We start from the raw sequence: 25,441 nt of genomic DNA on the forward strand, positions 1-25,441 counted from the left end.
TGACGAACTTTTGCGGATCCTTTGCTCCCTTGCAGACGCGCGGAAACGATACAAACGGAGACCACCTCGGATCAGCCTTGATCGTGTAAACGCACGAAACCACCCAATAGAAGGGTACACAAGCATAATGCAAGTGAGATAACGAATGTAACCTCGTTCTAAAATAGCTAGTGCATGGCAAGGAGGGCCTTATGGCTTGTTTGTGCCCTCGGGCCTGCGGCCCTCATGCTAACCTGTCGGGCACTAACAAGCCATAAGGCCCTCCCTGCCATGCACTAACCTTTAATAGAAATCAGATATTTTCTGCAAAAGAAGGGTGTTGAACTAGACAAATGCAGAGCGAATAGAAGCTTCTGGAACGGTGCAAGGAAATACATCGTGAATGGATGAAAGGGTGGAGCCATCTTCTAGGACTTCCTTTGCAACTACTTGGCTTCGAAGTAATTGAATAAATGAAGGAATCTACTGAATAAGATGCAAACAAGGAAAACCGAAATAGAAATCAGATTATTCTGCAATGAAAGTTTTGCAACTCAGCGTGAGCAGAATAAAGGCGATGTTCTGAAACGGTGAAAGGGGAGAGGGAATACATGCATTATGAAGCTGCATCAGAACCAATTCTTGATATGCCTCTAACTGCAGGGGAAGAGAGAGAGAGAGAAAGAGAGAGAGAGAGAGAGAGTAAGTTACATTTATAAAGACAGGTAAGTCTAACAAATGAGGACTGAGACCTCGACAACAAGGTTTTTACGCCTGAAAGCAGGTGCATGATTTAACAAGCAGGTTGTCAGTCTAGATTTTATGCGCAGATGGAGAAAAAGCGCAGAATTTTTGTAATGAGATGAAAAGCAGAAATAATAAGAAATAATAAGAAAAGATGAAATGAAAGCCTGCTCACAACCCCGCCCAGCCTTGCGAACTGGGTATGGTGGATTAAGAACCCGGTTCAACGCTCGAGCAAGCGCTCTCCACTCAAGGTGTTCACAGCAACTGATAGGAACTCATATGGGGAAATTATAGAAAGAGAGAGAGAGAGAGAGAGAGAGAGAGAGAGAGAGAAAGAGAGAGAGAGAGAGAGAGAGGGAGAGAGCATAGACACGGTGCATGCACAGTCATGAGTACAATGCCAAATTGTGTGTTACTTTAACCCATGTCCTTTAGCAAGGGTACCATAAAAAGCTACGCATTTCAGAAGTGTGTACGTCTTTTTTGCCTCCCGTACTCTTTCATCTGTACGATTTTCCGTTTTCAACAGCTGGCGAAACCCTATAAAACCGCTCCACAAGTTATGAATAAGAATGAAGCTCGCAAAAAGAGCCCAGTATTTCATTTATTTCTATTCTACTTTTAGTAGTACCAAGAGTACATAACCCTCCAGAGTGTGCAACTCCCACATACCCTGCTGTCCCGACAGAATTTCAAGTTGACGTCATTATTTATGACGCAATGCTCCTTGCACCAGTGATTTACAACATGTGTACGGGTGTCAACGCATCACACGTTTTTCTTTGCATTAATTTGTACAGGATCGATCGGCTTCGGTCAACCACAGGTTCCGGATTCGTCTGATAATCCGTGTACAGTGCGCATTGCATCATCAAAATGACGTCAACTTGAAATTCTGTCGGGCCAGCACCCATAGTGGAGTTGCACACTCTTGGGGGGTTATGCACTCTTGGTAGTTCTCAGTGGTACATCACCAATCCTCTCTGAGTTTGCAACTCATGCCGCACACAGTGGTATAAATGCAGACATGTTACAAGTGTCTACAAGTACTGCCTCAGGACTAGCCGTTTGTTGACAAAAAGCTGGAATTTCCCGAAATTGTCCGCTATGAAACTTGAAATGCAGCTCAAATCTCACAAGAGGCTCGTTTTATGCCTTTCTAATGCTCCATAATGCTCTGACGCTCGGATAGTCTCATATTGGCAAATACAATGCCGGCATTATCCACTAGATCCCAAGGCTGTGTTTACATGAGAAATTTCAACCCGGGTCGAGTTCAGCCCGGGTTTAAAGTCTGTACGATAGACAAAATACGCGAGCGTTTACATGAAGACAGTTGACCCGGGTCAAATACTGATATGCCGCCAAAAGTCCACTTCTAGAGTCCTGTACGGTCACGTGAATCCGTTCGCGCGAAATTTGCATGTGCAGTGCTGTTCAAACCTGGTGCGAGATACGCACAGAAGTACGTTTGTGCGATTTCAACCCGGATGAAGCGCAATGCGTCATATAAACGTGCCATTCATTTTGTGTACATGGCGGATTGAAATCTGACCCGGGTCGAACTCAACCCGGGCTGAAACGCCTCATGTAAACACAGCCTGACAGGAACAGGCTGTAAGTTGGTATCGTGGCAAGAGTCGGGGCTTTGCCAACTGATGATTGTAGCCTGCAGGGACAGTGAGCAGGTGACACATCTGCACGTGACCGCTTACTCGACTGTGTTCGATTTGGAAGGAGAGTCGACTGGTTTTGGGCCGAGAAGGCTGCGATGCAGCGATCGGCCCTTGTTCCCAAAGACTACAACATGTGGGCCAATCTCACTCATTCGTGCTTTTATAAGAACAAAATGGTGCTTTCAGCGACATGTTGCATGCAGTTAGTATTACCAAGAGTACATAACCCCCAAGAGTGTGCAACTCCAGCTATGGGGTCTGCGACGGCAGAACTTCACATCACGTGATGAACCCGTACACATTATTTGCACTCTGTGCATGATGGATACAGGGTTGTACGCAGCCCAGCTTTGGGTACAACTCTCTTGTGATCACTTTGCACTGTTTGCCAGTGTAACCTTTTGAACCATGTCACGCGATGTGAATTTCTGCCGTCGCAGCACAGCATTGTGGTTGTGCAGGCAGTTGCACACTCTTGGGAATTATGTACTCTTGACATCACCTATAGCGTTGGTGTTTGATTTGGAGCATTTTATCACTATATTAAAGCGATATATTGATATGACCGATAATGCATGCAATGTATGCGAGTGGGGTGTCAAATGACTCGGGGTGCACTGCATAGCTGCCTACAGCTCCTGACACACAGCATCAGCAATTCCTCACGATGGAGGCATATTTGGCAACTACTTATACTGTGGAAGCAGAATTCACCAAACAAGACTGGACAAGTTCTTCACGAAGAAGTAACACCCTGTTCTCCTTTGACGCCTCTTGATTTACATCAATCACTATACCCGATGCAAATATAATGTAAAAGGTCTTTTGAAATATGAATTTAATCTCTAATATTATTACTATAGACAATTATTACTATACACGATGACTGTGTATACTTAGTTATGGCAATTGAAAATGAATTTGAGAAATCGATCACTATAGCCGGTATATTACTATAGCCGCCAACCTTATAGGCGATACTGACTGTATTATATCCCCTTCTACAGTCCATTCATGAAAAATGGTGAAATCCTAGCTTTTGGCCATAAATGGGTCGAATTTTGAGCTTTTTTCTCAATTTTTGACTATCCCCCATGGAATTCTTTTCCAATTCTGTTTCTGAAGTCTATTTCTCCCAAATTAACAAGAACAGGATTTTGGCCATGTTTTCCCCGAAGTTGTGGAAAAACCATGCAAACCCAAGCCGTTCACTCCACTTGCATAGCCACTCCACTTGTGGTTCGAACCCCATTTGAGGTACTTTTTCGGGCCCCTTTTTCGTTTCAAATGTCCCAGCACCTCGCAGTGTACGACAAAATCACGAAAATCACCAAACAAGGGAGCTAAGGGACCATCGCAAAAGTTCGCAGAAGCCCCTGAAACGAAGAGCATACGTTTGGGGGGGGGGGGGGGGGAGGGAGTCGGTGTCGATAATCGCAAACCGGGCTTCAATTCAAAAAAGTATTGCTCAAAGGATACAACTGCATAGCTCTAGCTGTTCTCGTTCTTAGATCACCCACTGCAAGGTGATATCATCGTTGCATTTATAAAGTGCTGTACATTGTTACACACTGATACAACAATGCTTGTGTAGTATATTATAATAATTATTATGTGTGAGCATCCAAGTGAAATAATGAAGCCCATATTGTGACTGTCGTTTCGTTTGAGGGGGGAGGGAGGGGGGTCAGGCCCGAAACTAACGGTCTTCGTTTCGGGGGCTTTGGCGAACTTTTGCGATGGTCCCTAACTTAGCCAGAGCCAGCGCTCATCTTTTTCTGAAATTGACTGAATGGACTGTAGTAGGGTGCACTCACCCAGTTTCGGTGGAAGTGCGAGAGTTCGATTGGGAATAAAGGAGGAAGGGAGCGTCTCAGCTTCCTCGGACCAAGACCTTTCGACTCGGGGAGACTACGAGCAGTGACACGTTGCTTATAGCATTTCCCCCTGTTAATTACATCACGTAGACCATTATAACCACACTTACCTAGTGCCGCACCTCTCTTTTTTCATTTCCATCCAGTAATCACATCCGTGATTGAAGTATATTTCCCGAAGAGGCGGAACGGAGCACGTGAAACGAATACCCCGAATAGCTTTCGAACATAGCACCTTTCCTACAGAGCAGAGGAAGCATAATGATAAAATGCACAGGAAGAGTCTTCTACTTAGAAAAAGGAAAGCCCCGCAAATTAAGGAAAGCGAAAAACATCTGCGGCGAAGTCCATGGTGCCACAGCTTGCACTTGAATGGATATCATTTGGGAAAAGGTCACTGCTGGAGTTTGTCACACTCTTGATGTAACTCCCCAACAAAAATATAGCCTTGGTCATGGTTATCGAAATCAGTGCATGTCCAGGCATGCATGCATGCACACGCGCGTGCGTGCACACACACACACACACACACACACACGGTCTTGGTTGCGCTCACCTTCCCCTCCTTAGGTATTTCTAGAACTTAGAACCTTCCAAGTTGGAAAGCTGTTGGATGGCGTATTCAAGATGTGCTAGAGCTGTTAGCCAGTTAGTTGTAGAACGTCAGTACCGTCGGTCAGTGTCGTGCAATGTTATCGCATGAGCTGATGGTGAAGTAACATGTTGGTGTTAGTGGACATCAGGGACCTTTCGCACCCCGCGTACGGATACGAAACGAATGCTGATTCGTCACCTGGGTTCGAGGATTCGTCAGAGTCCCTGCGGAGAACTCGTTTTCACGAATGGAAGCCTCTTCATTCGTGGCACGCTCCGAATCCGTCACATTTATTTGATAGGTACACATGTTTTGCAAGGTACACATTTTTCCCTTGATTCCATGATCCATGCACGTGTGCGTGTAAAAACTCGCACGCCAAGCTACCGGCGCCCGCGGCCGTATTCGTAGTTGCCATGCACATTTGCATGACGACTTGCGAAACCTGAAATCTGTTTTCAACGAAACGATTACGAGCCGAATCAAACTTTCGTTTCGCATTCACTAGTAGGACCCTTCTTCACTATGAAAATAAATAATACTGAGGTGGTGACAAAGATAGGTGGAAAAGTAGACGCATGACGTGTAAACTAGCGCAACCTATTCCTGTGTACCTCTCCTTCTCATTGTGACATGCACGCACGCACGCACCCACATACATACACACATTGTCATTAGGTTTAGGCCTGTTTTGGAACTCCACTTTAAATAAAGCCAAACAACAACAACAACAACCTCAGACATGCCCATCGCGGAAGCGATGATAGCGAACAGCTATGTTAGACATAGCAACAAGGGTGGGATTACACCATTCAATAGCTTGCAAGGCTGATGAATTGACCGCCACTAATCGTTAGCCCGGTATCCACCACACAGCTGATTGAAGTGACAGTTTGTGGTCAGTGAATCCCTATTTTCATTTTTCATTTTTTTCTTCACACGCACACACACACACACACACGGCTAACAGGCCACGTTTTAGCACTCTACAGCCGCAAAGGAGGGTTCCCCTAGCACTTATTAGACAACCCCACTCCAGCTCCAAAAAATACTTCTCATGGATTTTTCGGTATTGTCTGTACGGCAGGGAGTTGTATATACGACTCCCTGGTCTGTACATCGTACTGCGTAGGTAGCCAAAGCAAAAAGGAAGCCATTGCCCTTGAAAAATCACGAAATCCAGAGTACAAACCTGCTGCTGCATGTTCTAGCGCCAGCCGCTGTGTAAAACGTATGTCATGTCCTGCGAAAGTGCGCCGCGCCGTGTGCACTTAGGCTGTGTTCACATGAGAAATTTCAACCCGGGTCGAGTTCAGCCCGGGTTGAAAGTCTGTACGATAGACAAAAGAGGTGAGCGTTTACATGAAGACAGTTGACCCGGGTCAAATACTGATATGCCGCCAAAAGTCCACTTCTACAGTCCTGTATGGTCACGTGAATCCGTTCGCGCGAAATTTGCATCTGCAGTGCCGTTCAAACCTGGCGCGAGATACGCACAGAAGTACGTTTGTACGATTTTCTTGACCCGGGTTGGTTTCAACCCTCCCCCCAATGAAATCAACCCGGGGCGAAATTTCAACCCGGGTCAAGCGCAATGCGTCATGTAAACGCGCCATTCATTTTGTGTGCATGGCGGGTTGAAATCTGACCCGGGTCGAACTCAACCCGGGTTGAAACGCTTCATGTAAACACAGCCTATATATATAGCTGTGTTCACAACTGGCGCGTGTACGCTTGAAACCACGCGTTCATGCGTATTTTTGCTGGCTTTTGGGGCGCCATGCGTACGGAAACGCGCCGAAATGGAAATTCCAACATGTTGGAATTTTCAGCACGTATCAGGCGCGTACCAGCGTACATGCCAGCCACTTTGATTGGCGGGGTCAAAAAATTAGTACTCGAAGGTGTCGCACGCGCTAAACAAGACTCGGATTGCTGTTTTTTGTGAAAGCTTGGGCGCGCGTATAGGCACGCATGAACCGCAAGCGTACCGCGTTAAGTACCGCCAGAGCGCCCTGCCTTGATTTTACAGCCAGAGGAAGGAAAATCGTATGGCAGAGTGCAACGAAGTTTGTAAGATGTAAGACTCTTCGTGTACTAAGGTCACACTTTGCAGGTTTTCTGTGGAGCTTGTGTCCGCTCGAAGGTACGGATTGACTGCAAAATGTGCAATATGTGTACAAGGTTCATGTCGTATGACCTACAGACAGCAGACCACCTCCACAATACGACCACGACAGGATGAGATGGTGCTTGGTGGGGCGCTGTGGCGGTACTTCACGGTAGTTGTTTTTAGAGAGAGAAGAAGATCCTTTTTTAATTTTGTTCGGTGGGATTAAAAGATCTGCTAGTGGACCAGAGAGCTACAACTCTGGAAGCAGAAGAAAGGGCTTGCGGAATCTTCTCTGTTTTAGTGGCAACGGGACTTTAGTCACAGTTGCGAGAGACTTTCGTCCTGTCGTCGCAGACGCAATTCTTGTTGCTGCTACCAGAAAGCTTGGAGAACGAAACGATCGTAAGTCGTTTGGTGAAGCGGGTTGTGTCGGTGAACAACTGCAGAATGTTCTGCCGCCATGGAGTAGCAGTCCAAACACTTTTCAACTTCGGAGGATGAAGCGTTTCCCTATTCCGTTGACAAGGGCGGCGTTCGCGGGTGTAATGCATTTTTGCATCAGCTTGCAGTAGATCGTCAGGAGCCAGAGGTAGATCTACCAGGTAGGTGTCGTTGTGGAAAGAATATTATTATGTTGTAGCTGACAAGTGACATGCCTGTAGTGTCTCTTGACCGTGCTGATCGCCATTGTAACATGGTACGTCTTGGAAAATTTTAGTTCTGGACCCAGTGATCGCCTCCTTCGGTGTTTCCGTCAAGTTTGCAGTGAATGCGTCCGTGAGGAATCCATCGTCTTGTTGTATCTACCCATGACTCCAACCGCCTATCACAATGGATAGCCGCCTGGAGTCTTGGGCGATAGCTAGCTGCTAGGCATCAAGTCTGAACCAAATAAACAAACAAACCAAGTCTGAACCAAATAATTGTACGCTCCTTGCAATGAAAGCTGCGATGTTTTGTACAAGTCCGAAGTTCCTTGATTTTTTATTGCTTTTTTGGATGAATTGGGTGGACCATCCTGAACGAAAAGTGGTACGACCATGGTCGTAGTGATCGTATTATGTGTGACGCCCCTGCACACACACACCTTGATCTTGAAATGTGAGAAATACGGTAAAGCAAAATCGAAGAAGAAAACACATGGAAACGAGTAATGAAGCAACTATCCACGAATGTAACAAGATAATAAATGGTCAGTATGTTCGCACGTACTGACCGCTTAGGGGGGGGGGGGGGGCCCTTTAAACTCACCATAACCTTTTAGAAGTAATGCCCAATTTTCTTCAGTTGTAGGTCGAGCTGAAATGCACAGGATATAAAAATGACAATATCACTGCATACCCCATGTTCCCTAGTTAACTAGAGTCTTAATTAGTAATTACCGTAAAGTACCGCCAGAGCGCCCCACCATCTCATCCTTTCGTGGTCGTATTGTGGAGGTGGTCTGCTGTCTGTAGGTCATACGACATGAACCTTGTACACATATAGCACGTTTTGCAGTCAATCTGTACCTTCGAGCGGACACAAGCTCCACACAAAACCTGCCAAGTGTGACCTTAGTACACTAAGATTCTTACATCGTACAAACTTCGTTGCACTCTGCCATACGATTTTCCTTTCTCTGGCTGTAAAATCAAGGTGGGGCGCTCTCGCGAGACGGGGCGCTCTGGCGGTACGTTACGGTACTACAGGAGAGTGTCTGGCAGTATTTAAAACATCGAATGGAATACCAGGACTAAGAGTGGTGGCTCTTAAAATACAAAGATGCTGAAATTCGATTCACGTCCACAGAATAGAGGTGCTTCTGATATATCACCGCCGAGGAAGATTCGGCCAGTGAGTCCGGCGAGTGTGAGAGTGAAAGCAATTGTACGAGGAAGAGTGAGCGGGGACATGTGTTTGGTACAGTCAGACCTCGCTAATCCGGATCCCTCGCCATCCGGAAGAAAATTGTTGGTTACCGATTTACCGCATTTGCCATGCATACATACAGTATGTGTGTTCGATTATCCGGTTCCCTCGCCTATCCGGATATTTTTGTGGAAAACGGATGTGTGCGTTTATGCGAGGTCTGACTGTAGTAGGAATCCATCTGTTACTCAGAATTAGGCACTAGCTGGGCTATTTGAAAAAATAATTTTAACTATCCGCCTCTCTCTAAACTGCGCTCTTGGCTCACATTCACCAAACCATAGCGAGAAAGGTCGTTCTTGGAGAGATGCTCCATATCCCCTTGAGAGCAGTTGGCAAAATTACAGTACTGTATGTCCTGCAATCTATGCCTATACCATGTGTACGGCCTCTAATGAGCATGGCAGTAGATCTTGGAAGGCCAAGTCCGCAGATTGAATCATACATGTAGGTGCTATAGGCTTGAAAAGCGAAAGAGATTATCAGCTGCCTGATTCTCTTTGTTGTCCTTCGTTGGTTGTTTCGCTTTTCCCTATTTGCATCCTCAAAATTATCTTTCGTGGCTGGCGATTCATCTGCATCACATGGATTTATGCATAGCTACAGGAATAAAAAATAAAATAAAATACATCCTGTCCGCCCCGATATTTCGGTGACAGCTCTACCTGCACTACTATTAGAGACTGTGCTAGTATTGGAGAGTGTGCATTTATTTTTAAATTCTCCACTATCAAGCCAAATTTAGTCTATATAGTAGGCTCCCGCGGATTATGCTCGCGATATAATGGAATTATGCTTTCATGGATTCTCGCATCCAATATTAATACAAACACCAAATTAAAGCTGTGTGGACCCTGGCTAGCGCCAGACGTTACTGAAGTAACGTCTTCTGCATAGCTACGGGAATAAACGGTCAATACGTTCGCACGTACTGACCGCTTAGGGGTAGCCCCTTTAAACTCACGTGTTGCTCGTTCCGGTGTTTTTAGACCTGAAATGCACAGGATATAAAAATGACAATATCACTGCATACCCCATGTTCCCTAGTTAACTAGAGTCTTTTAATAACTACAGGAGAGTGCCTGGCAGTATTTAAAACATCGAATGGAATACCAGCACTCAAGAGTGGTGGCTCTTAAAATACAAAAATGCTGAAATTCGATTCACGTCAACAGAATAACAGTTAGAGGTGCTTCTGATATATCACCGTCGAGGAAGATTCGACCAGTGAGTCCGGTGAGTGTGAGAGTGAAAGCAATTGTGTGAGTAAGAGTGAGCGCGGGCATGTGTTTGGATCTCCAGAGATACTGTAATTTCACAAATTTTCGGTGTACTTTTATTTTCGGTACTTTCGGTGCGTTTGTTTCATACCTAAAATTTCAACACACCGAACAAACACTAACACACGTAATCCAATAGGGAACTGATTCTCTGTACCGAAAAATTCTGTTCACCTAACCTAGCCTGTTGCACTCAGACCGAAAATATTGAGCACCCAAAATTTCTGAAATTAGAGTACTCCGCTGCCTGCCACAGTCCGCAGCAAGAAGTGCCAGGTGAAAGTGTCGATGTTTCGCTCACGCGAGAGGCAAGTTCCATGCTGCGCCAGCTCTCGGATTCAGGTGACACACGGATCAACTCGGTTTTATATGGATTTATTTTGAAAGATATTGAGCTCAGCTTTCCAGCGATATAAAGTTCTTTGCGATAGGAGAAAGATTGACGGAGAGGCGACGAAGTGAACACGAAATTCACGGCACTGAGCGATTGTGAATTTTTTTCATGGGTTTACAGTTTTCGGTTGCGTGCCAGGGGATTTCCCTTTGGCACAGCGCATGCGTAATGGACACCAGCGGAAGCACGTGGATCTCAGCTTTGCAGTGCAGTTTGAATCATGAAATTCGGCTGACCTGGAGCAAGAAACCGAAAAAGAATGTGAGATCGTGTTCCTGTGCCTTCCGAGGCATCATGATGTAGTAGGTTCAAGAGGACGTCACTGAGAAGTTGCACCGCTGTGCATACTGAGTTGAGAGCCACCAGGATGGATTCGCTTGATCCTGATCTTTCTAACAAGCCCAGGATGAGGAAAATCCATCAAGATAAACTGAATAGGAAGAAAAATTGTTCGGACTTGTGAGCGAAAACGACACCAGGAGAGCCAGTGCGCTGGAAAGTCAGTTTGCTGGAGTAAAAGGCATTCTTCTTGGTGGCTTCACTATAATTTTGTCATCGTCACCTTTCTAGTTTATCCTCCAGGCACTTGGGACGTCCAGGTAGACGTTGTCAGTCGCCATGGAGGCGTTTGCGCTCTGGACAACTCAAGCGCTCCAAAGAGAGCGAAACAAAGAATTTCTTCGCGGAACGATCCCGTCACAAATTCTTGAGGGAGCGTCAGAGGCTAGAATATTAATTTTGGCAGCAGGTTCTCATTTTATTCTCCCCCCCCCCCTGCATAGACGTGACATAACTGGCATTATTTTTTGGCACTACACATTGGCTATAGAGTAGTACTAGTTCCACAAAACCTCGCCCACGGGGTGCCCGGCCCGGTAGACCGAGGTGCGGGTAACTTCGGGGTCCGGAGAAGACTCGGAGGTACGAGTGCATGTGCTGTGCAAGCTTATTTGGCTAGACATCATGTAAACACTTTATATTTTGCATCTGATTTTGCATCTGATAAACTCGCGGAAGCAAAATTCTCCGAAGCATCAAAGTTAATTATGATAATGTGCATGGAATATTCGCATCTATGATGTATTTATCACGATCGTCTTTTTAAACTCACCCAAAGCACTTAGAAGTGGTTCGAAAACATCTGCAGTTGATGCTCCAGCTGAAATGCACAGGACATAAAAATGACAATATCACTGCATACCCCCATGTTCCCTAGTTAACTAGAGCCTTACCGTATAGGCGTGAATAGAAGCCGCGGGGCTCTATTCTTCCAGAAGACACATCGAGGGGGGTTATATTTGAGAGAGGGCTTTATTTTTTCTATAGAAACGCCAATTGTTTCACACTATTCATGTTGATCACTACATGCAGTGACTACACTCGATCGTTGTACGGTAAAGTACCGGGAACTGCACTGCGTGGTACCGACATTGCGTACTCCATTATAGCCCCGGGCTTTTATACGAGACGGGGCTTTATTATTCCGATTCCGTCTGACACACGGCCTCTATTTGGGAGGGGGCTGTATTCGAAGTGGGGCTTATATTCGAGCGCGTACGGTAATTACTACAGGAGATTGTCTGGCAGTATTTAAAACATCGAATGGCCCGGGAATACCAGGACTCAATACAAAAATGCTGAAATGATTCACGTCGACAGAATAGAGGTGCTTCTGATATATCACTGTCGAGGAAGATTCGGCCAGTGAGTCCGGCGAGTGTGAGAGTGAAAGCAATTGTGTGAGGAAGAGTGAGCGTGAGCATGTGTTTGGTACAGTCAGACCTCGCTTATCTGGTCCTCTTTTATCCGGATCCCTCGCCATCCGGAAGAAAATTGTTGGTTACCGATTTACAGCATTTGCCATGCATACACACAGTATGTGTGTTCGATTATCCGGTTCTCTCGCCTATCCGGATATTTTTGTGGAAAACGGATGTGTGCGGTTAAGCGAGGTCTGACTGTAGTAGGAATCCATCTGTTACTCAGAATTAGGCACTAGCTGGGCTATTTGAAAAAATAATTTTAACTATCTGCCTCTCTAAACTGCGCTCTTGGCTCACATTCACCATAGCATAGCGAGAAAGGTCGTTCTTGGAGAGATGCTCCATATCCCCGTGAGAGCTCCTCAGTGGAGGTAGATATATCAAATCATTAGCAGATAACGGAATTGTAACATGAAAAAAATGTGGGTACAAGTTATGCCATATGCTGTTGTCCTGCTAGAGATGTCGAACTGTGCTTCCAGGTATGAAGCTTTCCACTGCCTCGACCACTTCCCCATTGCAGCTGAAAGAATCTCCCGTATCATCATTGACCACCATAAGGCCAAGTAAACAAACTTGATTGTTTATCGTCCGCGCTCGTCCCGATTTTTCGCCCTCCCGGCCGAATTATTTTATTTTTTAGTTCCGGTAAATAATGTCCGCGCTGCGTGCTCAGAGCGCTGTTGTATTTCTCTTCTTCTGTTAGTTCTTTCTCTTCTGTCTGTCAGCGCTTACTGTCACCCAGCGCTGGGTGCAAGCACCCCCTGGCAGATTCATACTACATTGTTTTACTTGATAAATTTATTGTTCTCTCAAACTTATTCCTTCGTTGTGTTCAAACTGTTTTTGAATTATTTTCGTTTCTTTCTTGCCATGTGCCAGCTGCCAAAGTGTACAGTCGCAGCAGCGCCATTTTATGTCATCATTGATCATGTGATCACGCGCGATCGTTGCTAGCGCTAGATCCGGGGATCTGGTAGTGGTACGCATGCATACGTGTTGCGTGACTTGCCTGCGATAGTTTTCTGTGATCTGCTGTTTGCACTGGAATCGCACTTGTACTTTGACCTCTTCACACTTCTCTTTTTGGCAATGCGTGTCGTGAACTTCTCCGCGAACGTTTTCGCTGATGCCGCTCGGGGTTCTCACGCATGGTGCGGCGCAGCACGGAATTTTGCGCTTGTTTTTTTTCTTGTATCCTTTTCTGGTTTCCTAGCACCTTTTCGGGACTGTTCCTCTGGACAAGAGGTAGCCTTGTCTTGGTGGCTTTCTTGTAAATGGTAGAGTTTTTTTTCTTTGGTGCTCATAGAGTTTGCTTCATCTCTCTTGTATTATTATCAAATTTACACTATCGTCATACACTAGGCACAGTTTTGGAGTGTTGGGCGAAATCACAGTACTGTATGTACTACGATCTTGCACAATGGCAGCGGACCGACAGGCATGGTGTGGAGCCCGCCCCACCTAACAGGACTGATTCTCGTGACCCACGTGATTCCGCCAGACATGTTGTATGCATATTCTATGTTATTTTATACTCTTGATGAAGTTTTCCATTTGTCCTATTGGTATTGTTGCTAACGGCTTTTGTTGACGTCACTTCTGTCATTTCATTGTATCGTATTACTCTTCAGACATCTATCCTGAATGGCATAAGCAAAAGTGGTACCCCCGCCGCCTACGCGGACATGCTTTTAATAATAATAATAATAATAATACTCAAGTAATAATCAAAAGGGTTTGCTCCCCACACCGGAGCTGGTGCTCTTCAGGCACAATCTTCCTCAGCCTACTCAAGCTCAACTGATGAGGGGTGAATTCCCCGAAACACTGTGTATTGAGCAGGGAGTGGTGCTTTCTTGCAGGTTTGCCGAGTCGAAGGTTCGATGGACTTCTCGTGTGCTCTGGATGGCAGTCGTGAGTCAGTCAAGTGTCAAGTCGGCGGAATAGCGCGAGCTCCGGTGTGGGGAGCAAACCCTTTCTTACAAGTCATCGCCGAAGTCACAACCACTACTTAATAATAATAATCAACGCAATAAATAGAGTAAGCTGCGCACTCAGTACAAACACCATTAGCAAAACTTGTTTTCATGTAAATAACGAAGCTTGTTCCTAAACGTTTTCGTCGCCATCTCATCAGAGGATTACTGGCAAATCAACATTAGCTCTAAACTCAATATATATACGCACAATGCAAGTACTAATTTAGACCCTAACTAGCGCGGGAAAATGAGAGCTGAAAGAAACATTACATCAATCAAGGATATCAGGTGACAACAGATGCGATAAATTCACCACTAGAAAGTAACCATGCAACCACAAACGAGAACTACTGATCTAAATTCACAAACAATTTCAACGTAAACAAATTCTTTTTCTGCCTACACAAAATCGGCTTGGTGGTAAAAATGTAGATAGACACGCAGATACCTTTGACTACGTGAACGAGACCAAACAGAAAAGCAATCATCAGTATAACTAGAACGACAATCACTATTCTGAACAAGATGGTTAGCAACAGAAGATTCATACACCCTAACATCACTACTAGAACCAGTACATACTTTGGAATTACGTGACAATGAAACCGACAAAGGGAGCATCATCGCAACAGGCGGTGCCAGTAACGGACGTGCCTTTGGTACTGACATCTACATCGGCCTCGTCTGGATTGGCAGTAGCGGCAAGGAATGTCAGGTCGGTTTCATTGCCACGTAATTCCAAAGTATGTACTGGTTCTAGTAGTGGTGTTAGGGTGTATGAATCGGTCTCCTGCAGCATAGCTACGGGAATAAACGGTCAATACGTTCGCACGTACTGACCGCTTAGGGGGAGCCCCTTTAAACTCACCCCGAATACGATCTCCTGCCACTTCTAGTGCCGATGGTTGTGGAGCTGAAATGCACAGGATATAAAATGACAATATCACTGCATACCCCATGTTCCCTAGTTAACTAGAGTCTTAATAACTACAGGAGAGTGTCTGGCAGTATTTAAAACATCGAATGTAATGCCAGTCGAGGAAGATTCGACCAGTGAGTCCGGTGAGTGTGAGAGTGAAAGCAATTGTGAGAGTAGGAGTGAGCGCGGGCATGTGTTTGGCTCTCCAGAGATACTCCGCTGCCTGCCACAGTCCGCAGCAAGAAGTGCCAGGTGAAAGTGTCGATGTTTCGCTCACGCGAGAATGTTATAAAATTTTTCATTTCTCCTATTTTTTCAAGACATAAGGCCACACTTTTTTTTTCGATGTTTCTCGTCACCGCGCGCGTAGGTTTTCAGAAATCTCAGAAGAAAAAAAAAGTTCATACATGTACATATACATGCTGCAGCAGCTAGATGCGTCAATCAAAAGCGTAAGCTTTTGCACCACAGCAGCAAAGGAGTGCTACCCGTGCGTTGTCTGCGATGAAGGCTGCCGCAACGAAGCTTTCAGTCTTCCACTGCCCGAGCATCGGGGGTCCCAGGAATACCGCAAATCGGACAAGTTCTGTGGCAACTGGCGTCTGCGGAATGACGTCGTGGGGATCATACGCGAGCAGAAAAACTGAACAATGGACACATGGCGAGGAAATGTTGACAGGCGTGGAGACAAGAGTTTTACTAATGCGATCAAAAGTATTAATAACGAAGCGGACATAAGAACGTTGAAGTAACGAAATAGAAAAGACGAGTGGGAAAGTGTTTGTCAATGTAATACTAATAGCAGGTACATGCACAATGTCATGTATGTTCTCTTCGCCATCTCGCCATCAAATTTTATACTCGCATTATTGTTGCACTTTGCCTACTCCTTCGTGGACTGGTACATGGTACGATAATAGTACAGTCGTCCCTCTCTAATCCGGCACTTTATAATCCAGCACCCTCGATAAACCAGCACAATTTTCAGTAGCCAAAATGTCCTCTTCATGCACATTGCAGCAGTAAATCAGATTTGTTAATCCAGCACCCTCCCTAATCCAGCAGATTTTCGTGGCACAAATGGTGCCGGATTAGAGAGGGACCACTGTACAATCATGTACTATGGGACTAGTATAGGCAGTGTCTTGTATGAATCACACAAACTGTGTACAGTTTTCAGTAGAAATTGTTCTCGTTTTTTTATTGGCTTTTGTTTTTTTCCGCCCGCCCGCATACCTTTTGTTAAAATTTGCCGACGAGAAACATAGAAAAAACAAAGTGTGGCCTAACCTGGGATTCGAACCCGCACTATCGCCCTGCATGCATCCCCCGATACACTTCGCATACATACTCATTCTTCCAAGTGGCTTCACGTTATGATCTTGCATTTGAAAGCCCTATTTGAATATTGTGGCCAGCTGCTTGTGGCCGGCTGTCTTTGATGGTACAGTACGGTACGGGACAGATACGGGATAGCGCCAGACGGAGGTCCGTCTGCCACAAACACCAAATTAAAGCTGTGTTGACCCTAGCTAGCGCCAGACGTTACTGAAGTAACGTCTTCTGCATAGCTACGGGAATAAACGGTCAATACATCCGCACGTACTGACCGCTTAGGGGGAGCCCCTTTAAACTCACCCAAAACACGATCTGCTGTCAATTTTAGTGCTGGTTGCGGAGCTGAAATGCACAGGATATAAAATGACAATATCACTGCATACCCCATATTCCCTAGTTAACTAGAGTCTTAATAATTACAGGAGAGTGTCTGGCAGTATTTAAAACATCGAATGGAATACCAGCACTCAAGAGTGGTGGCTCTTAAAATACAAAAATGCTGAAATTCGATTCACGTCAACAGAATAACAGTTAAAGGTGCTTCTGATATATCACCGGAGACATTTTGTTGAGCAGCACGGTACTACAGTCCATTCATAAGAAAACCTGCTAGCTTTTGGCCATGAATGGGTTAAGTTTTAGGTGTTTTTTTCACAATTTGTTTTGGCAATCCCCCATGGAATGCTCGGCTAATTCTGTCTCTGAAGTAAATTTTGACAAAAAGCAAACCATAGCAAGTATAGGATTTCAGCCAAAGCACCAAAGCACTGAATTGGGGACAAAACCATGAAAATCCAGGCCATTCACTCCACTTTCATAACAGTACATTGTGCGGTTCGAACTCCAGTTGAACTTCGGCATCTTTTTGTAATCCTTGCTAAAGTTTCAAATCTTGCGGCAGTGCACCATGTTCGAAGACATCAAGAAAAATCACCAAATGCTGGAACTCGCCAGAGCCAGCTCTCATCTTTTTCTGAATTGACGGTACAGTACTATACATGTAGTAGTAAAATCTAAGATCAAGTGATATTCATTAATTCCTTATCCATTATTCCCTTGTCCATGCCCATGTCCATGGTTGGAAATCGAACCATGGACGCCAATAATTATACCGTATTTCCCAGAATGTAAGTCGCAACTTTTTAGCCTATACGTTAAAAACAAAGAAGGGGTGCGGCTTACAATCGAGTTTGACTTCCTGGTCATGTGAAAATATTCATACAATTTGGTTCAGACCTAAAAATGGGTTGCGACTTATTATCAAGTGTGACTTATAATCAGAGAAGATACACGCGGTGAGCGTGGATTTGCCTGTCGTGTGGATACCCTACATAAGGTCTCATCAGGGAAATTTGAGAATAATGAATGGCTGGAAATAATTTGAAAACTGTGCTTTCAAGACCTGGAGGACATTCCTTTCCTATTCCATACACACCCAACCACACAAACATAAGAATGCACACAAGCACACAATTCATATCAGCACACTATCGGCCAAACCTATACAAAACTTTTCTTGTTGTCTAATGATCACCATTCATCGTGAAACTAAACAATACTGACCTGAGCCATAAAGAGCCACATGGCACCCGTCTTGGGTGCGCAAACCAACAGCTTTCCAACTTGGAATATTTTAATACACTCAAGGTGCACGAGGAGCGTGCACGCGTAAATCAGCCTTTAAATTTATAAAAAAATGTTGCTCTCTACCCCTGTTTCAATGCACCTAGCTGATCTCTACACTTGCAAGCTGGAAAGAAAACATACTGGTGTTCCTGTTCAACCCGTCCATGAGCGCAGATAGTGAGACACTCGAAGGGGAACACAGCTGCATCCATTTCGGCAATGCATGTGTGACTCTGCGTCCAGTAACTTTTATACGCACCAAGGTCACAGAACAACAAGGACAGTCAAAGCTTGTTTGCGGCTACTTCAAGTTTCATGCTCTCGCAATCATCAGGCAACAAGAGGATGGGATGCCGACCATGCCGGTATATATGCCAGGAGAGGGTAGGTCGTGTAGCGCCGTATGAAAAGCTGTGTGAGAATGTGGGGGCTGCATAGGTTTCAGGGCTAGCGGTGTTATTTCAGGCAGGAGGCTGTGTATCCTCCACAGTTACATATGCATTGCCACATTGGACCTCGCATTAGACAGTGCTATCTTGACTGAATATCACATTATATTCTCACCAGTGTATCTATCTATCCTTTACATGATATTCTCACCAGTGTATCTATCTATCCGTTACATTATATTCTCACCAGTGTATCTATCTATCCTTTACATTATATTCTCACCAGTGTATCTATCTATCCTTTAACAGTATAAGGATTATATGCTTTAAACTAGTATTCGAAATTACTGTATGTGATACTTTCTCACTTGTTCACTTGTTCAAGTCTTGTTCATTTTGTCGCTCCAAGTGTAGAAATGCTAGTACTGTTTTATAAGAAGAAATGAGCAACAAGAACTACCAGTTACGCTATACTGTCCACTAACACCACCAGTTACTTTACAATCAGCTCATGCGATAACATTGCACGACACTGACCAACGGTACTGACGTTCTACACCTAACCGGCAATCAGCTGCAGCACATCTTGGATGAGCACTCTAAAAACCTTCCAGCTTGGCATTTTCCCAGTTAGAAATAACATGGAGTTCCTTGGTCTTCATTTCTTCTTATAAATTTATCCTTGGCTCTCCACCCGAGCCTGATTACTGTTTTTGATATTATTTCAGTCATAACCTTCCATTGATAAATCGTGACAAAAAAAACGATCCTGAACACTCTTATTCGTTGCTCTGATTGTAATACGAGGACACACATGGTTTTATTCATTGCCTTTTTCCTACTTATATTCTTGTTTACCTCCAAGGGGACAAAATCTATTACTGTTTCATTATTCCGTTCACTCGCGAGATTCCATTGAGCATTGTGACGAGAAAACCTTTTGAAAATGTACATTCGTTTGCATGTTTGTGATACAAATGGGCACACAGCTCTATTGCAATAAAATGGATTTCAATTGGAGATTAACACAGCATGCACGTCTTATTTACCGGCTGCAGATCCGCTGGTCACCGTCAGCAAGAGAATTGCTCCTAGAGCAAACTTAATCTGTGGCAACAAGAAATGCATATTCACCCACACAGTCACACATGCACGCACACACACACCGTAAACGACACTACTACTATGTACAACTGCCACAAAATGGCCGCGTCGCTACCAGAAGCGGGAGACAACAGCGAGAAAGGAAAAGAAACAAGGAGAGTACTTGAGGTGAAAGGGGACCGTTCTACACACAGCTAGTGTTTCCGTAAACGACACACACACACACACACACAATGGTACCCCTCTGCAATATGTGTCAAATGCTAAGTGCCTAGGAATTCAGCTCGACGAACGTCTTCGCCGGGGCCATCAGATTGCAATGGTGATGAAAAAGGTGTCACAGAAACTGCGAGTTCTTCGCCATATTCGGGGACGCCAGAACATCGATGCTCTAATTCTGCCTGATGCTCTGTATGCAACTAATGCCTTTTCTCCCGGGTCTGTCGGACGAAAAGCGGCAAGTTTTACTGAGACTGGATTAGAGGTGTATCCGGGGCTTCACCAGCCAACCTCCACTGGCGTACACAATGCAGCAGAACAGATCCAACAGACTACCGTCCCTTCTCACGCGGCCAAGTCAATAATTCTCTTTCTTTAACCATTGTGCAAACTCAAGCTGGATACAAATCTATATCATTCCTTGGTGCTGACCGCTTTAATGCGCTTCCCGAATCCCTTCGCACAATTCATATCTCCAATTCATTACCCCAGGAACTTAACACATTCATTCGTCTTGGGCACCCTGTAAGAAGACCTTAGGGTCCGTCGGGAATGCCCAAGTAAAATAATAAAATACTATACAAAAAATTGAGCCGCTCGCCAATTCGCCCTCCGTGTTCCGCTGCCTTCAAACTCTCCTTTGTTCACTCCTCTGGGATATGTTTTCCCTTCGCCGTGACTCACACAGATACAGTCACCCCAGGCCTAGTCACTAATTCCCTTTCTTTTACCACTATGCACCCCTAAGCTGGATTCGACCCACACATACACCTTACACCCTGTAAGAAGTAACGTCCTTTGCATAGCTATGGGGAATTTAAAAAAAACCCGGATACAATACAATACCCAAGCCGGTCTCTAAACCTCTCCCCCTCTTCAGAGTGCTTCCAAGTACACAGGTTACTGGTCGGAGGAAAGGATTTAGAAACAAACTCCAACTCGTCCAGACCTTCCTTATGCACTTCTTCCTCTTGTTTTGAAAACAACAACCCCTTCACACATTACACATTACTTGCAGAAAGAGGTACTAGGACGCCAAATCTCTTACCATTTCCATCGCTATGAAACAGAGCTTGCAAAGAGTAACTCCGTAAGGCTGCCCACAGCAGGTAAAGTACAAAGAGCTTAGACGACTGGCAACAGCAAACGACTTCTCTGCAAGAAAAGAAGATAACGAAAGTCCAAGAAGAAGGTGAAGAAGGATGTGTGCGCAATAATGGCCGCCATGCGGGCCACACCCGTGACTCTGACACAGCTCGTGAGGTCAACACTCGATTCCGAAATTTGCTTGCATCCTAACAGCAGAACTTGCCAAGTCAGACCATCACAAACAGAGACTAGTATATTGATTATTGTGTAATATAGTAAAATCACTACTGACTGACGATTTACATTTTTAAAGTGGTCACCACGGGCAGTCGTGATTCGTCTTCGCGGGACTCCTAAATCAGTCAAACCCGAGGCCTCGCAATCATTCAAGTGTGTGTGTGTGTGTGTGTGTGTGTGTGTGTGTGTGTGTGTGTGTGTGTGTGTGTGTGTGTGTGTGTGTGTGTGTGTGTGTGTGTGTGTGTGTGTGTGTGTGTGTGTGTGTGAGAGAAAGAGAGAGTGGGAGAGAGAGAAAGAGAGAGAGAGAGAGAGAGAGAGAGAGAGAGAGAGAGAGAGAGAGAGAGAGAGAGAGAGAGAGAGAGAGAGGGAGAGAGGGAGAGAGAAAGAGAAAGAGAAAGAGAGAGAGAAAGAGAAAGAGAGAGAGAGGGAGAGAGAAAGAGAAAGAGAAAGAGAGAGAAAGAGAAAGAGAGAGAAAGAGAAAGAGAGAGAAAGAGAGAGAAAGAGGAAGAGAGAGAAAGAGAAAGAGAAAGAGAAAGAGAGAGAAAGAGAAAGAGAAAGAGAAAGAGAGAGAAAGAGAGAGAGAGAGAGAGAGAGAGAGAGAGAGAGAGAGAGAGAGAGAGAGAGAGAGAGAAGCTTGTCATATAGGGCTTGTGATAAGCAATGAATATATGCAGTGCTGCCAAACTCAAATGTGGACTGAATGATCGATAAATAGAAAAATCGTTTGCCAAAAATGCTGATATTCTGCTTTGCATGGACAAATGCTCCGACCTTCCTATTGACATTTGCACATACTGCATCCACTTGGGTTGAGAAAGACAGATGTTCGTCAACCAGTATTCCTAAGTACCGAGCACTGTACTTGAAGAGAATGACAAGAGAGATGTGTTGCTTTCTATACTGCAAAGACTCTAGAAAACATAGCTTATTTTAAAAGGTTTTCCTTCGTTTCATTTGTATCAAACTGAACCGCTTTCTTCCGGAAAAAGGCAAGACATATAGTTTAGCCTGCGGAACATCCAATGCTGAAGTTGCTGTGCAGTCATGCGGCAGTAGGGAGGTTTAGTTCCCACGTAACGGAAACGCGTACGTGGGTGATCCACGTAAAGTGGATGAAGGGCACCCACGTTGCAATGTTGTGTTTAGTCACACGGAACAAACAAAAGCTTGAAGTTGAAGCGAAAGGCCCAAACCTGGTCAAAGACGAAGCCACCCGGGCCTAAGAAGCTCATCCAATATTTTGATTTCGGGCTTCGGAAACTTCTTCAGCTGAGCACCCTCACAGCTCGCACAATGCACTCCATTCTGATTTTCACCCTGGGTGAGGTTCTATACACGGCATGTCGTGAATCAGAAAACGTCTGTACGTGGGTCACTGAGTATCACGTGGTACACACACGTAAAGTACCCACGGATTACGTGGGACTAAACCTCCCTAGTGCCAGACCGCTACACACATTTACTGTCTGGCAGGTAAATTTGCAAAGGGCAATAAACAAGTCAAACGACAATTACCACTGTAGTGATCGTATACTCAACACGCCTACCAGGAATTGGACTAAACGAAGGGTGCTCAACCCAGCTGGACACAGTTACATTATACTTGAACTTGATACAGGAGGGGGGAGGAGGAAGTTGAGGTTGCGGTAGCTGGTAACCAGCTACCGAAACCTCACAGGTAACGTTCGGCGTTCTAGAACGTAACGCTCTGAGTTGAAGCCGTTCTTCCCGACTCCCCAGTTTGGATGATCCTACAAATCCTCGTGCAGTTTGCCGCCAACAGACTGTCCCTTTCCGATACGCACACACAACCGAGGAATTGCAATGGCTGGAAGGAAACCAAAAGAACGCCTCGCCTAACTCTGTCCACATAACCAATGCCGTTGGCCAACGGTTCGAAACGCGGCTACCAACTACGTTCAGTACAAACCGCATTCATACCGGCAACCACGCAACAGTGCCGTACGACGATACTTCGAGGGAACCAAAGAAAAGCGCCCCGGCGCACATACAGTAACTCGAAGAACAGTGTGTTTCTCTATTTGGAATGCGCAAGGAGACGCCTGACAAGGTAACGCCTGACAAGGAGACGCCTGACAACAAGAACAATCCTACTCACAACTCACCTTCAAAGACAGTTCCACAAACTCTTGTTCGCCGATATTCAAGGAGAGCAACACAAGGCAACCTTTGCTCGAGGAGAAAGTGAAGCGAATGAGCTTGTTCCGCGATCCTCCTCTCCATTCAGGGTATACCGTACTCCCCGTCACCGTTGAGCTATAGCACGAATTGAGGCGCTAGGCCGAAAGAATGTGTGCGGGATTTTTTGCCGGGGCGCGCCTGTACATAGTGCGTAGCCCGAGGTCGTGCACCGTAGCCCAAGGCCAGGGGCCGCATGCGCAGGGCACAGGCCCGCGGGCTACGGTGCACGACCAAGGACTATAATATTTTTTATATTTTAGGGAGTAGTATTGTACAACTCCCTGGTTAAGAGTGGGTGATTGCCAACCACGGCACGCACTAGGCCAAGGCCATATATAGGGCATACAATCAGCCATATATAGCTAGGCGCTAGGCATGCATTTTTTTAGATCTATTTGTGTTGTACGTAGATTCACATGTACCGTAAAATCCCGCCAGAGCGCCCCCGTCTCTCCTATCCACCCCTCCCTGACTCCTTGTCAGGGATGTATCCTCGTGATCGTATGACTATGACTCTGTCGCAGTCTGTGATGCCGTACTGACTGCAGACGCGTGCTCGACCACGTTGGAAATGTACGCAACATTAATTAATTTAACAGTGCCCACCCTAGGTACCCTCTTGACCAGGGATCGCACAAACCCTGATATAGTAGGGAGGTTTAGTTCCCACGTAACGGAAACGCGTACGTGGGTGATCCACGTAAAGTGGATGAAGGGCATCCACGTTGCAATGTTGTGTTTAGTCACACGGAACAAACAAAAGCATAAAGCGAAAGGCCCAAACCTGGTCAAAGACGAAGCTACCCGGGCCTAAGAAGCTCATCGAATATTTTGATTTCGTGCTTCGGAAACTTCTTCAGCTGAGCACCCTCACAGCTTGCACAATGCGCTCCATTCTGATTTTCACCCACGTTCTGGCGGAACGTGGGTGAGCCTCCATACACGGCATGTCGTGAATCAGAAAACGTCTGTACGTGGGTCACTGAGTATCACGTGGTACACCCACGTAAAGTACCCACGGATTACGTGGGACTAAACCTCCCTATTGTGAGTTTTGACGGGTCTGTACTACTCCTGGTTCAGACATGGCACGTGCTTGTTGCCAGGCCACAGCCAATGAGCGGCCAGAATAAGCGGGCAAGATCAGTAGATCTTGCCCGCTTATTCTGTACGCGATACGGTACAACTGCTGTTCTTGCCCGCATATCCGGGCAAGAACAGCAGTCATACAGCACCGCGCCGCACATGCGTACTTACCATTTTTCGAAGTCCTTGCCTTGGTCAACATCTCCGACGAGTTCTTCAAAATTTGTCTCGCTTCTCCAAAATTACTCACTACTGTCTTGAACGTCGGGAGGCCAGAAACGCCATCCAACCTTGCAGCTGGGCATGGTGCTCGGCGAAACGCACGTAAGGGAAGCAGACCTCAACAAGTGTAGCTTCTCAGCACTAGCATTCGAACCTTACTCTGACAATCATCAATCTTACTCGGAGAACGGGTTTATTCAACCAATCATATTACTGGTACTACTAACGTTACTACTGCCTTCACTGTACTTGAATACTTTCATCTCAAAACTGGAAAGTCCTGACCAAACAAATCTGTTTGTGATGGACATTGCACACAATGTGACATTGCGGCATTTTGCCATTGCCAAGGCTTTTTTTCTCTTTGAACATCTCCATATATGTGGGCCTTGTCTGAACCAGGGAGTAGTACAATACGGTATTGTACTACTCCCTGGTCTGAACCGCAATCCTACACAGTTGCATCCAGGGAGTAGTACAATACGGTATTGTACTACTCCCTGGTTGCATCGGGCATGACGCTCTGATCAGGCCCTCGGTCATGTGAGTGATCTTGCCCGCGGTCGCGACGCCCTCGGGGCTACGCCCCTTGGGCGTCGCGACCTCGGGCAAGATCACTCACAGACCTCGGGCCTGATCAGAGCGTCATGCCCTCGCAACTGTGTAGGATTATGTATCTCTTGACCTTTGCCT

General features: G+C 45.6%; 1 protein-coding gene across 1 annotated transcript; it reads right to left on the reverse strand.

Annotated features, from left to right (window-relative positions):
* Positions 1-444: 444 nt before the first annotated feature.
* LOC135824880 (uncharacterized) lies at positions 445-23,477 on the reverse strand. Its single transcript, XM_065337604.1, has 10 exons — positions 23,365-23,477; positions 20,961-21,067; positions 19,639-19,696; positions 16,875-16,916; positions 15,186-15,230; positions 11,684-11,731; positions 9,863-9,889; positions 8,239-8,286; positions 4,390-4,519; positions 445-636 (listed from the first exon to the last, which is right to left on the reverse strand). Exons 2-10 carry the CDS (start codon positions 20,967-20,969, stop codon positions 633-635), a joined length of 411 nt encoding a protein of 136 aa, XP_065193676.1. The 5' UTR covers positions 20,970-21,067; positions 23,365-23,477; the 3' UTR covers positions 445-632.
* Between the last annotated feature and the right edge of the window lie 1,964 nt (positions 23,478-25,441).

Source organism: Sycon ciliatum, chromosome 9 (genome assembly GCF_964019385.1).
Source record: "Sycon ciliatum chromosome 9, ocSycCili1.1, whole genome shotgun sequence".
Taxonomy (NCBI): domain Eukaryota; kingdom Metazoa; phylum Porifera; class Calcarea; order Leucosolenida; family Sycettidae; genus Sycon; species Sycon ciliatum.

What these genes read in the sequence shown, in the direction of transcription:
- LOC135824880 (XM_065337604.1), bottom strand. An exon ending in GGCAGGAGATCGTATTCGGG is followed by an intron (nt 11,732 to 15,185) that starts GTGAGTTTAAAG and finishes TGTGCATTTCAG; the next exon opens with CTGGAGCATCAACTGCAGAT. An exon ending in AACACCGGAACGAGCAACAC is followed by an intron (nt 8,287 to 9,862) that starts GTGAGTTTAAAG and finishes TGTGCATTTCAG; the next exon opens with CTCGACCTACAACTGAAGAA.